This window comes from Oncorhynchus nerka, linkage group LG7, assembly GCF_034236695.1.
Source record: "Oncorhynchus nerka isolate Pitt River linkage group LG7, Oner_Uvic_2.0, whole genome shotgun sequence".
Classification (NCBI taxonomy): Eukaryota; Metazoa; Chordata; class Actinopteri; order Salmoniformes; family Salmonidae; genus Oncorhynchus; species Oncorhynchus nerka.
This window is the reverse complement of record NC_088402.1, coordinates 76,899,817-76,913,862: the sequence shown is the minus strand read 5'-3', so window position 1 is coordinate 76,913,862 and position 14,046 is coordinate 76,899,817. Positions and strand designations below refer to the sequence as shown.

The window sequence follows — 14,046 nt, the reverse complement described above, 5'->3', positions numbered from 1 at the left end:
TTTCTTTTGACACAGAGACACTTCTGCTCAGACTATTCCATGCAAAGGCAGATATTGACAAAAAAGCCCTGAAACAAACATGATCAGAAATGCACATTGGGCCATTGGACAAATCACTGACAATACATGTATGTAATGGCATCTTCTGAGACATTTGGCAGAGTTCGGATCATATTCCCCATGACAGCACTGTATTATAAACATGTGTTTACTGTTACAATCACAGAACAGGAATAGTTGTAGTTGTTTCATAGGTAGATGCCTGATGTTAAAATACGTTTTTTACATTAGAATGAGCAGGCAGTTTGCAGCAACAACATAAGTACAAATGGCAAAACCCAAAAGTGCCTGATTTAAAACAGTAGTCCTTCAATTGTCATTCTGTAAAAAAAAAGTGGCCCTCACTACCAAAAGGGTATTCAAAAGTTATTTATATATGCTATTAAAGGTGAAAAACACATTAACACAGTTTTAACATTTTGTAAAAAAGTACTGAAACTTTGCAAGACTGAACAGTACAGTACAGTAGCAAAATAAACAGCCAAGATAGAGTAAAAACAAGAGCAAGTTTAGGATCAAGTTTAGGATCCTTTGCATTTTACCAGCCTTTGCATTGGGGAATAATTTCCATATCATTAATCAATCATTTAGAATGGATCAATTAATGAAGTTCTATAACATGTGCTTTAAAAGCAAATGACCAAGTGAATTAATTTCACAGTTCTTTTCTGTTTGGAAGCATGGACTAATAGGCATCACTGAAATCAATACAAAACGAGAACATACCAAAGTGCTTTTTTGCTGAGCAAGGATAGTAGGCCTACAGTATTTTTGAGCTTCCAACCTTCTTTTGGGATATTCTAGACACAGGCAGGTGTTTTTTCTGCTGGGTCTTTCAGCTCATCTTCTATTCTGTCATCTTCAATGACAACTGGCAATTAGAAGAAAACACGAAATTGTGAGGATTCACTCAGATTGTCAGTCAAACTAAGATGGTGGATTTCATACAACGCCCTCTATATCTCTACTCATGGAAAAGTTAATATTATACATGCTGTGTCCAGTCAAGCCACAGGAAAATATTAACATTTTCCAATGAAAGAGCCCAACTCAGTATTTTTGAACACACACACTATTTTCAAAAGTGTTTATTTAATTTATTGTAATGATTATTTAAAAAGTCCTTTGTTGACAATCGTCTCTCACCTCGTTTACCTCTCCCAATCTGTCCAGGTTTAGGTGGTATTTTAGTCAGTGCAGCACAATAGAAGTTGCGGGTATCCTGCAGGCAACATGTGATGGAGACCTTTCACACGGCGCCATCAACACCATAATATTTCTCGTTGAAAGGCAATACTCCCGACAGGTCTTCACAGTACAAGGTTAGTCAATAATCGATACTGAAATACGCCGGTGAAAAAGCAGATATCATAACACACTGAAAATGATATTGTCTAATATCGTTAACATTAAAAATAATGTATTCAACGTTTTCTGTCCTCTTTACGAATAAAAGGGCCATGTATCAATGGAGTACAGTACATTTACATAATAAAATGACACCGTTGTAAAATATTAGGCTAAATCTGATAAGGAGTGCGATGCAAAACAATCCCAAGAACTGGTAGAAAATACACGTCACCGACAGAGGTACATTGTTCCTTCTCCATCCACCAGTCTCACCACGACACACTCCTTATGTTACATGTTTTGTACCTTCGTGGTTCAATGAGAATCCCGTTAGTCAACCCATTATGAATTAATAATGAAATATCATTGCATACTGCCTCATCTAATTTCTATAAGAGATAACTGATTCAGTCACTTTGTAGGTTAACTTGGGGGAAATACTTGATCAAATCAAATCAAATCAATTTATATAGCCCTTCGTACATCAGCTGATATCTCAAAGTGCTGTACAGAAACCCAGCCTAAAACCCCAAACAGCAAGCAATGCAGGTGTAGAAGCACGGTGGCTAGGAAAAACTCCCTAGAAAACCTAGGAAGAAAACCTAGGAAGAAACCTAGAGAGGAACCAGGCTATGAGGGGTGGCCAGTCTTCTCCTGGCTGTGCCGGGTGGAGATTATAACAGAACATGGCCAAGATGTTCAAATGTTCATAAATGACCAGCATGGTCAAATAATAATAATCACAGGCAGAACAGTTGAAACTGGAGCAGCAGCACGGCCAGGTGGACTGGGGACAGCAAGGAGTCATCATGCCAGGTAGTCCTGAGGCATGGTCCTAGGGCTCAGGTCCTCTGAGAGAGAGAAAGAAAGAGAGAAAGAGAGAATTAGCGAGAGCATACTTAAATTCACACAGGACAACGGATAAGACAGGAGAAGTACTCCAGATATAACAAACTGACCCTAGCCCCCTGACACATAAATACTGGAGGCGGAGACAGGAGGGGTCAGGAGATACTGTGGCTCCATCCGATGATACCCCCGGACAGGGCCAAACAGGAAGGATATAACCCCACCCACTTTGCCAAAGCACAGCCCCCACACCACTAGAGGGATATCTTCAACCACCAACTTACCATCCTGAGACAAGGCCAAAGATCTCCGCCACGGCACAACCCAAGGGGGGGGGGGGGGGCAACCCAGACAGGAAGATCACATCAGTGACTCAACCCACTCAAGTGACCCACCCCTCCTAGGGAGAGCCTTTCCGTTCACCTTCACACTCCGGTGCCAGACTACACTCAATCATATGACCCACTGAAGAGATGAGTCTTCAGTAAAGACTTAAAGGTTGAGACCGAGTTTGCGTCTCTCACATGGGTAGGCAGACCATTCCATAAAAATGGAGCTCTATTGGAGAAAGCCCTGCCTCCAGCTGTTTGCTTAGGAATTCTAGGGACAATTAAGAGGCCTTCGTCTTGTGACCCTAGCGTAAGTGTAGGTATGTACGGCAGGACGAAATCATATAGAGATAGGTAGGAGCAAGCCCATGTAATGCTTTGTAGGTTAGCAGTACAACCTTGAAATCAGCCCTTGCCTTGACAGGAAGCCAGTGTAGGGAGGCTAGCACTGGAGTAATATGATCAAATATTTTGGTTCTAGTCAGGATTCTAGCAGCCGTGTTTAGCACTAACTGAAGTTTATTTAGTGCTTTATCCGGGTAGCCGGAAAGTAGAGCATTGCAGTAGTCTAACCTAGAAGTAACAAAAGCATGGATACATTTTTTTGCATCATTTTTGGACAGAAAGTTTCTGATTTTTACAATGTTACGTAGATGGAAAAAAGCTGTCCTTGATATGTTCGTCAAAAGAGAGATCAGGGTCCAAAGTAACACCGAGGTCCTTCACAGTTTTATTTGAGACGACTGTACAACCATTAAGATTAATTGTCAGATTCAACAGAAGATCTCTTTGTTTCTCGGGACCTAGAACAAGCATCTCTGTTTTGTCCGAGTTTAAAAGTAGAACGTTTGCAGCCATCCACTTCCTTATGTCTGAAACACAGGCTTCTAGCGAGGGCAATTTTTGGGCTTCACCATGTTTCATTGAAATGTACAGCTGTGTGTCATCCGCATAGCAGTGAAAGTTAACATTATGTTTTCGAATGACATCCCCAAGAGGTAAAATATATAGTGAAAACAATAGTGGTCCTAAAACAGAACCTCGAGGAACACCGAAATTTACAGTTGATTTGTCAGAGGACAAACCATTCACAGAGACAAACTGATATCTTTCCGACAGATAAGATCTAAACCAGGCCAGAACTTGTCCGTGTAGAACAATTTGGGTTTCCGATCTCTCCAAAAGAAAGTGGTGATCGATGGTAACAAAAGCAGCACTAAGGTCTAGGAGCACGAGGACAGATGCAGAGCCTCGGTCTGATGCCATTAAAAGGTAATTTACCACCTTCACAAGTGCAATCTCAGTGCTATGATGGGGTCTAAAACCAGACTGAAGCATTTCTTATACATTGTTTGTCTTCAGGAAGGCAGTGAGTTGCTGCGCAACAGCCTTTTCTAAAACTTTTGAGAGGAATGGAAGATTCGATATAGGCCGATAGTTTTTAAAGATTTTCAGGGTCAAGGTTTGGCTTTTTCAAAAGAGGCTTTATTACTGCCACTTTTAGTGAGTTTGGTACACATCCGGTGGATAGAGAGACGTTTATTATGTTCAACATAGGAGGGCCAAGCACAGGAAGCAGCTCTTTCAGTAGTTTAGTTGGAATAGGTTCCAGTGTGCAGCTTGAAGGTTTAGAGGCTATGATTATTTTCATCATTGTATCAAGAGATATAGTACTAAAACACTTGAGTGTTTCTCTTGATCCTAGGTCCTGGCAGAGTTGTGCAGACTCAGGACAACTGAGCTTTGAAGGAATATGCAGATTTAAAGAGGAGTCTGTAATTTGCTTTCTAATAATCATGATCTTTTCCTCAAAGAAGTTCATGAATTTATTACTGCTGAAGTGAAAGCCATCCTCTCTTGGGGAATGCTGCTTTATAGTTAGCTTTTCAACAGTATCAAAAATAAATTTAGGATGGTTCTTATTTTCCTCAATTAAGTTGTAAAAACAGGATGATGGAGCAGCAGTGAGGGCTCTTCAATACTGCACGGTACTGTCTTTCCAAGCTAGTCGGAAGACTTCCAGTTTGGTGTAGCAGCAGTGAGGGCTATTCGATACTGCACGGTACTGTCTTTCCAAGCTAGTCGGAAGACTTCCAGTTTGGTGTAGCAGCAGTGAGGGCTCTTCAATACTGCACGGTACTGTCTTTCCAAGCTAGTCGGAAGACTTCCAGTTTGGTGTAGCAGCAGTGAGGGCTATTCGATACTGCACGGTACTGTCTTTCCAAGCTAGTCGGAAGACTTCCAGTTTGGTGTAGCAGCAGTGAGGGCTCTTCAATACTGCACGGTACTGTCTTTCCAAGCTAGTAGGAAGACTTCCAGTTTGGTGTAGCAGCAGTAAGGGCTCTTTGATACTGTACGGTACTGTCTTTCCAAGCTAGTCGGAAGACTTCCAGTTTGGTGTAGCAGCAGTGAGGGCTCTTCGATACTGTACGGTACTGTCTTTCCAAGCTAGTCGGAAGACTTCCAGTTTGGTGTAGCAGCAGTGAGGGCTCTTCAATACTGCACGGTACTGTCTTTCAGTTTGGTGGAGCAGCAGTGGGGGCTCTTCGATACTGCACGGTACTGTCTTTCCAAGCTAGTCGGAAGACTTCCAGTTTGGTGTAGCAGCAGTGAGGGCTCTTCAATACTGCACGGTACTGTCTTTCCAAGCTAGTCGGAAGACTTCCAGTTTGGTGTAGCAGCAGTGAGGGCTCTTCAATACTGCACGGTACTGTCTTTCCAAGCTAGTCGGAAGACTTCCAGTTTGGTGTAGCAGCAGTAAGGGCTCTTCAATACTGCACGGTACTGTCTTTCCAAGCTAGTCAGAAGACTTCCAGTTTGGTGTAGCAGCAGTGAGGGCTCTTCAATACTGCACGGTACTGTCTTTCCAAGCTAGTCGGAAGACTTCCAGTTTGGTGGAGCAGCAGTGAGGGCTCTTCAATACTGCACGGTACTGTCTTTCCAAGCTAGTCAGAAGACTTCCAGTTTGGTGTAGCAGCAGTGAGGGCTCTTCAATACTGCACGGTACTGTCTTTCCAAGCTAGTCGGAAGACTTCCAGTTTGGTGGAGCAGCAGTGAGGGCTCTTCAATACTGCACGGTTCCGTTCCAATTTTCTGGAAGCTTGCTTCAGAGCTTGGGTATTTTCTGTATACCAGAGAGCTAGTTTCTTATGAGAAATGTTTTTAGTGTTTAGGGGTGCAACTGCATCTAGGGTATTGCGCAAGGGTAAATTGAGTTCCTCAGGTGGTTAACAGATTTTTCTCCTCTGACGTCCTTGGGTAGACAGAGGGAGTCTGGAAGAGCATCAAGGAATCTTTGTGTTGTCTGTGAATTTATAGCATGACTTTTGATGTTCCTTGGTTGGGGTCTGAGCAGATTATTTTTTGCAATTGCAAACGTAATAAAATGGTGGTCCGATAGTCCAGGATTATGAGGAAAAACATTAAGATCCACAACATTTATTCCATTGGACAAAACTAGGTCCAGAGTATGACTGTGACAGTGAGTAGGTCCAGAGACATGTTGGACAAAACCCACTGAGTCGATGATGGCTCCGAAAGCTTTTTGGAGTGGGTCTGTGAACTTTTCCACGTGAATATTAAAGTCACCAAAAATGTGAATATTATCTGCTATGACTACAAGGTCCGATAGGAATTCAGGGAACTGAATGAGGAACGCTGTATATGGCACAGAATGCCTGTAAACAGTAGCTATAAAAAGTGATTGAGTAGGCTACATAATTTCATGACTAGCTCAATAGACGAAAAAGTCATTTTCTTTTTTGTAAATTGAAATTTGCTATCGTAAATGTTAGCAACACCTCCGCCTTTGCGGGATGCACAGGGGATATGGTCACTAGTGTAACCAGGAGGTGAGGCCTCATTTAACACAGTAAATTAATCAGGCTTAAGCCATGTTTCAGTCAGGACAATCACATCAACATTATGATCAGTGATTAGTTCATTGACTATAATTACCTTTGAAGTAAGGGATGTAACATTAAGTAGCCCTATTTTGAGATGTGAGGTATCACGATCTCTTTCAATAATGACAGGAATGGAGGTCTTTATCCTAGTGAGATTGCTAAGGCGAACACCGCCATGTTTAGTTTTGCCCAACCTAGATGGAGGCACAGACACTGTCTCAATGGGGATAGTAGAGCTTGATACTTGATACTTTTCTTAAATTATCAAATGTTTCTATCTTGCACATGTTTTATTTCTGTACTTTCACTGCTCATATCAAATTTAATGGCTTTATGCAAAACATAAAATATCACTTTTGAAAACATGTATGAAAGGCAGAAGTCACTCTGTCCTGGCAGCAATACATATTTTCACAACTGTGTGGATAGTTAGTATACAGATGTAAATGTACACTCCAACTTTGCAAAATAAGTTGAGGATTTGTTTTGTGTTTTTCGTTCTTTATTCAAAATGGCTTTGATGTGCTTTGGAGAAACATTGAGGTGAAGACATTCAACTTCTGAGTTGATTCTACAAATCTCTATGGAAAAAGGACACATCTTTTCCTCAACTGATATAAATCAAATCAACATATGCATAATAACAACAACACAGCATTACAAGTAAGGTTGATCTTTCAATGAAATGTTAAAGCTACAAGTACCACTTAAAATTATACACAGTCATTTTCCTGTCACACAAAAAAAGACAAACAAAAAGAAAAACAAATACACAATCTTTTTTCAGTGACATTTTCAGTAACATTAGATTAGTCCAGTTACAATCGCCATGGCATTGTCCATTAGCTGTTATAAAGCGGTACTACCCTCTCTATCGGTGCCCTGCAGATAGGGCACTTCTTTTGCTCTGGAAGAGCCTGGTAGCACTGGTCACAGGCACAGACATGCCCACACTCCAGGAACACACAGGAACGCTCCCGGCTCAGACAAACCGTACAGGCACTAGGGGAAACACTGGTCTCCTCTACATTCAGCTCCCTCATCCTCTTCCTCTGATGCTCCTTGAACTCCTCCAGGACGTTCTTCTCCTTTCTCCTCTGTCTGTGGTAAACCCACTGCTTCCACAGGATGAAGAGGAGCGTCGTAGAAGCTACCACACCAAACAACGCAGTCAGGACCCTCCAGACTCTGACGCTGCTCTGCTGTTTCTCCACCAGGGAGTCATAGTCCAGTCGGCTGAGGAAGTACCTCAGGCCCTGCTTGGGAGGTTGGAGCTTCACCAGGTTGTTGTCCAGCACCAGCTCCCCGACCCCGGTCACACTCTCCCCCAGACGCAGCATCTCCTCCGTCTCATGGATACCTATAATAATAATAATAACAACAACAACAACATATGCCACTTAGCTTTTATCCAAAGTGACTTAAAGACTTACATGCATGAATGCATTTTAGTATGGGTGGTCCCAGCAGCAATGTAACCCACAACGCTGGCTTTGCAAGTGCCATGCTCTACTAAAGCAGTGTTGACCTTAGCCCTGGGCTTAACTGAGCAACACAGGACCACACAAAAGGACCATACCTTTAGGGCGCTCCCCGCTGATGAAGTGGCCAATGACATTGGTCAGGGACTGGACCGTGGGGTGAAAGTTCTCGTAAGTGGTCTCCAGGTCTAGCTCCGAGGAGTCCAGGGGACGGATGACCCGGATGGTGGCGGCCATGGCCATGTCGTGGGATGCCAGGTCAAAGGGCACCGTGTTGGTGCGCTGGTGGATGACCTTTTCACTCTCATTCCTGACAGGTACAAAATATTAGAGATATCTAGAGACATGTGTATCCACAAAAATATGTGGTGTAGAGCATAACATTATTTTCATACATTTTGCTTGTGTTTACAAATGATTTTGTCTTACCTTGAATGAATAAATAAACATAAGAGGAACAAAAGTTAACTGTTGGGTCATCGTTAGTGTGTGAGTGTCTTTACACACAAACCATACATCCACACAAACTGAGCCTCCTAACAGCCATCAGTAAGAGAGCGTGCAAGAATACATCATAGCAATTCAATGTATAGTCGTGGCCAAAAGTTGAGAATGACACTAATATTAACTTTCACAGTCTGCTGCCTCAGTTTGTATGATGGCAATTTGCATATACTCCAGAATGTTATGAAGAGTGATCAGTGATTGCAAAGTCCCTCTGTGCCATGCAAATGAACTGAATCCCCCCAAAATTCCACTGCATTTTAGCCCTGCCACAAAAGGACCAGCTGACATCATGTCAGTGATTCTCTCGTTAACACAGGTGTGAGTGTTGACGAGGACAAGGCTGGAGATCACTCTGTCATGCTGATTGAGTTCGAATAACAGACTGGAAGCTTCAAAAGGAGGGTGGTGCTTGGAATCATTGTTCTTCCTCTGTCAAAAATGGTTATCTGCAAGGAAACACGTGCAATCATCATTGCTTTGCACAAAAAGGGCTTCACAGGCAAGGATATTGCTGCCAGTACGATTGCACCTAAATCAAGCATTTATCGGATCATCAAGAACTTCAAGGAGAGCGGTTCAATTGTTGTGAAGAAAGCTTCAGGGCGCCCAAGAAAGTCCAGCAAGCGCCAGGACTTGCTCGGGAAACAAAACATCAATATTTTGGGTCCATGGCCAGGAAACTCCCCAGACCTTAATCCCATTGACAACTTGTGGTCAATCCTCAAGAGGCAGGTGGACAAACAAAACCCCACAAATTCTGACAAACTCCAAGCATTGATTATGCAAGAATGGGCTGCCATCAGTCAGGATGTGGCCCAGAAGTTAATTGACAGCATGCCGGGGCGGATTGCAGAGGTCTTAAAAATATTGACTCTTTGCATCAACTTCATGTAATTGTCAATAAAAGCCTTTGACACTTATGAAATGCTTGTAATTATACTTCAGTATTCCATAGTAACATGTGACAAAAATATCTAAAGACACTGAAGCAGCAAACTTTGTGGAAATTAATATTTGTGTCATTCTCAAAACTTTTGGCCACAACTATACTTTAGCACCTACCAGAGATGAGTGGTGCGATTCCACACCATCTTCTTCTCCTTTAGAGTTAACCTCTCGATGACCCCTTTGCAGTTGTCCACAAACTGGCTGTTCAGGGTTTCTTTAACAGATCTCACAACACCTTCGATCACAGCGTACGGGACACATTTTCCTGGTGCTGCTGTCAGGATGTTCTTCAGATCCTGATCAATAGACACTCTCTTGGCTCCCTGTAAAACATAAAGCATATTGAAGAACAATCAAAAACTTCCAATGATCATTATGATGAAGTAAAGTTCTTTCCTGGTAAAACGCAAATGACAGTATGTCTGAACTATTGATAATATCACATTGGATTTCTGGGTGCAGTGCTACTGTATGCTCTGGTAAATTGCAAACGAAACAATTTAAAGAGATTGACACTTTTGTATACTTTTTAGCCAGTAGTTCAGAAAGTAGTGCTCACAAGCCAAAAGTGGTCCCCCAAAATTGCGTACTATACCATATATGTGCTCACCGTCTCTAGCTCTGCCGTGTGTGTATCTTGCTACCTGTCACTGAAATGGCGAGGGGCTAAAGCTCATTGGCTGGAACTGGAATTGATAAGTGGCTGGCCCACATGGGGGAAAATGGCACTGCGCAGCCTCCAGTAAACTGGCGCTTTCAAACTAGGGATTTCCTGGCTACTTGAGGTAACACAGTAATTCTACTCATAGATTATGTATGTACTGTACGAACTACACATTGACAAATCCAGCCCAAAACGAGAGGTTTACAAAATACTTACGTCGCCAACGTTCCGGACCATGTCTTTAAACTCCCCTCAAGATGTGTCATTTGTCAATGATTAGCCTGACCACAATCCTACCAGATTTAAAGAGATAAGAAAGATAGATGAGACAAGCCTATAATGTGATTACCTTTAATCTTGCTACTGTTGTTGTCCTCCTCCTGTACACAGAGTAGAAGACTGCAGTCAGTGCTGAGCTGGTGGTTAATAGTAGGACTTGAGCTGTGGAGGGTTTCCCAGTAGAATCCATCTTTTCAGAGAACACAAGGGCAGGTGTAACCCCACCTGGATTGGGAGTCAGACGACATTCTAGAAAGCTATGCTCATGTGTTAGTTGGACCTTGATGGAATATATGAATGTAATTACACTACAGAATTATACTTGGCCAGTTGGTTTGTCAGCCTACTAATCCATATTTACAGAGACTTGACTGACTGTCACCTAGCTGGGTGATTCTTATGAACCATGTATCACATTCAGATACAAAAACCATGATGCATTTGCAAAAATCAACTATCGTTCTGAGGACTAAGATGTGTACTTTTTGGCTAAGTGTCTTATTTTAAATATTTTCTTTCCTGAATTGTGTACATGTTCACCCCAAATTCTGATTATCGAAATGCGTCCGGATTAAACTCTGGTTTTACTTTAGAAAAACTTGCTTATTTGAATAAAACACCAAATATTTTGCTGCAGGTTATCCACAAATCATAAAAATGGTATACTAGTTGAAGTTGACATTAAACTACAATATGTATTACGTACAAACACAGTGTCTGATGGCATGTGTCTCATTTCCGTAACACTTTTTAAGTTCCTTTAAAAACAAAGTTTTATTCACCCATGATGCATCATCTAGGTGAGTAGTATAAGTTAAGTACATTTATTTGCTTGTATGTCTTCAGAATTAGGTTCTTAGTCTCAAACAGCCCCTTTACCCCCCTTGGCCTTCTCACTAACGAAACGGCTAAAAAGCTCAGAAATTTGAGTCCGATTTAATTTAATTATAATTGTATAATTTCATTCGAAATATTTTTGGCCCACCCACACAGACAGCGTTGTGAAGAAGGTGCAGCAGCGCCTCTTCAACCTCAGGAGATGATGCACAATCGAGAGCATCCTGTTGGGCTGTATCACCGCCTGGTACGGCAACTGCTCCGCCCACAACCATAAGGCTCTCCAGAGGGTAGTGAGGTCTACACAACGCATCACTGGGGGCAAACTACCTGCCCTCCAGGACACCTACACCACCCGATGTCACAGGAAGGCCATAAAGATCATCAAGGGCAACAACCACCTGAGCCACTGCCTGTTCACCCCGCTACCATCCAGAAGGCGAGGTCAGTACATGTGCATCAAAGCAGGGACCGAGAGACTCAAAAATAGCTTATATCTCAAGGCCATCAGACTGTTAAAGAGCCATCACTAACATTGAGTGGCTGCTGCCAACATACTGACTCAACTCCAGCCACTTTAATAATGGAAATTGATGTAAAACTGTATCACTAGCCACTTTAAACAATGCCACTTAATATAATGTTTACATACCCTACATTACTCATCTCATATGTATATACTGTACTTTATACCATCTACTGCATCTTGCCATCTTTATGTAATACATGTATCACTAGCCACTTTAAACTATGCCACTTTTATGTTTACATACCCTACATTACTCATCTCATATGTATATACTGTAGTCTATACCATCTACTGCATCTTGCCTATGCTGTTCTGTACCATCACTCATTCATATATCTTTATGTACATATCCTTTATCTCTTTACACTTGTGTGTATAAGGTAGCAGTTGTGGAATTGTTAGGTTAGATTACTCGTTGGTTACTACTGCATTGTCGGAACTAGAAGCATAAGCATTTCACTACTCTCGCATTAACATCTGCTAACCACATGTGATTTGATTAGATTTTTATTTTCAGTGTTATGTTTAACTCACATCTTTTCATTAGGGGAGCAAAGTAGAAAATGTATTAGACATTGATTTCATTATTACTTTTTCGGACTTTTGTGGTAATACGAATTTTGTGGAAATTGTCAAGTTTTGAGGGAGCGTGCAATTGGCATCCTGACTGCAGGAATGCCATTCATCCGCACCCATTGAGCATGTTTGGGATGCTCTGGATGAACATGTACGACAGCTTGTTCCATTTCCTGCCAATATCCAGCAACTTCACACAGCCATTGATGAGGAGCGGGACAACATTCCTCAGGCCACAATCAACAGCCTCATCAACTCTATGTGAAGATGTGTCGTGCAGCATGAGGCAAATAAATGGTGGTCACACCAGATACTGACGGGTTTTCTGATCCAGCCCTACTTTTTTGTTTTGTAGACATCTATGACCAATCGTGAAATCCATAACTCAGTCAAATCTTTAACATTTTTGCATGTTTCCTTTCTATTTTTGTTCAGTATAGAGAAGTACAGATCCTAATCTCAGTGATCAAAGAGGACATTTCGTTAAAAATGAAACTGGATCATTTTTGGGTCAAATTTCGTGAGAATGACCCAGCTAATTATTACTGTAGCTAACGTAATCGAGGACTCTAATTTTGATCCAGCAAAAATCTATTTGGGTTGACTGACCTTCTGGAGGCGAGTGGCCATTTCAAATGCTGAGCTAATGACAACAACGCACTCGCCAAAATACAAAACATATTAAAACATTTGGCATCATACAGAATATATTGACTGAACATGAAAACCTGTCAGTAGCTAGCAAGATTGTTGACATTGCGCTAGCTAAGGGGCTCTGTAATTTAGCCCTTCACTGATGTAGATAGTTTGTAAACACACAGATCTCTCACCCAGCAAATTACGTTTATATTTAAAAAAGGATCGACTTCGTTCCAAGATTACATAAATACAGCCACAAGTAGCAGGCACTCACCCTCCACTTTCTCACAGTAAACACTATTTCCGGGTTCCTTTTCTCACTTCAAAATAAAAGTTATTTCAATGTGGTCATTTGACCAGCAGGTGACAGTGTTCAATCATTTATCAAGTGAAAAGCTTCTACTTCTGTGGGTTTTATGGGAGACTACAACCCCAAAAGGTCTATTACTGCTACCAACTGGACGGGGTTGAAAAACCAAGGTAGGGAAACTAACTTAATCCACCCAAAATAAATCAATTAAAAAAAACACATTGATGAAACTAAAATCCCCAAACTCCCACTTCTTCCTTCCTTCAAATCTCCATATCTCCCTTCTCCGGCTCTATTACCTGAGAGGGTGGTACGGCTTGTGCCAATACTCCATGCAACTCCTCCGCCGAGAAGTAATTTAGTCCCAGGAACCGTTCCACTGCATCCACAAGGATATCTATTTTCCTGGACTTCCTCTCCACCTTGGCAGTGCCATTGATCACCACAGCAATAAAGGCCATGAAGTCCACCTTCTTAACCTTTAACATATCTGGGTCCAGTTTTTGACCGGCAACCCCTGTATCCTTCAGTGAAGGCTCCATGGACTCTTCAGGAGCACCATTCGTACCCTTAACCCTTTTATACAGCCGCTGCATATGAAATGCTCTGGACAGCCTTGACTTTGGCCACCTCATTCTCTTCCACCCTCGTTGGGCATTCCAAAAACTTGGCTTCATGGTTTCCACCACAACTGCAACATGTCACATTTTCATCACTTTTAAAACACGACATGATCTTTTCCACAACTTGGACATCTCGGCTTCGCCCTTCTGCAAACATTTG

The 14,046-nt window shown here is 41.9% G+C and overlaps 2 protein-coding genes across 4 annotated transcripts; both read right to left on the bottom strand.

Moving 5' to 3' along the window:
- Positions 1–860: 860 nt before the first annotated feature.
- camk2n1b (calcium/calmodulin-dependent protein kinase II inhibitor 1b) lies at positions 861–1,656 on the bottom strand. Its single transcript, XM_065021091.1, is given in 3 exon segments — positions 861–931; positions 1,207–1,368; positions 1,647–1,656. Coding segments are annotated over 3 exon segments (243 nt in total).
- Positions 1,657–6,795: 5,139 nt separating this feature from the next.
- Positions 6,796–13,250, bottom strand: mul1 (mitochondrial E3 ubiquitin protein ligase 1). Of its 3 annotated transcripts, none has more exons than XM_029665054.2 (5): positions 13,228–13,250; positions 10,443–10,597; positions 9,544–9,752; positions 8,073–8,284; positions 6,796–7,853 (listed from the first exon to the last, which is right to left on the bottom strand). In XM_029665054.2, the coding sequence occupies exons 2-5, from the start codon at positions 10,560–10,562 to the stop codon at positions 7,336–7,338; spliced, it is 1,059 nt and encodes a 352-aa protein (XP_029520914.1). In that variant the 5' UTR covers positions 10,563–10,597; positions 13,228–13,250; the 3' UTR covers positions 6,796–7,335. The 3 variants fall into 3 exon arrangements, with proteins under 3 accessions (XP_029520914.1, XP_029520915.1, XP_029520916.1); XM_029665055.2 differs by lacking the exon at positions 13,228–13,250 and adding an exon at positions 13,145–13,166; XM_029665056.2 differs by lacking the exons at positions 10,443–10,597; positions 13,228–13,250 and adding an exon at positions 10,310–10,392.
- Positions 13,251–14,046: the final 796 nt, after the last annotated feature.

Coding starts and splice junctions, on each gene's coding strand:
- mul1 (XM_029665054.2), bottom strand. CDS start 10,562: ATGGATTCTACTGGGAAACCCTCCACAGCTCAAGTCCTACTATTAACC. Junction 9,753..10,442: donor CAACAGTAGCAAGATTAAAG/GTAATCACATTA, acceptor TATGTTTTACAG/GGAGCCAAGAGAGTGTCTAT. Junction 8,285..9,543: donor AATCGCACCACTCATCTCTG/GTAGGTGCTAAA, acceptor TGTACCTGTCAG/GAATGAGAGTGAAAAGGTCA.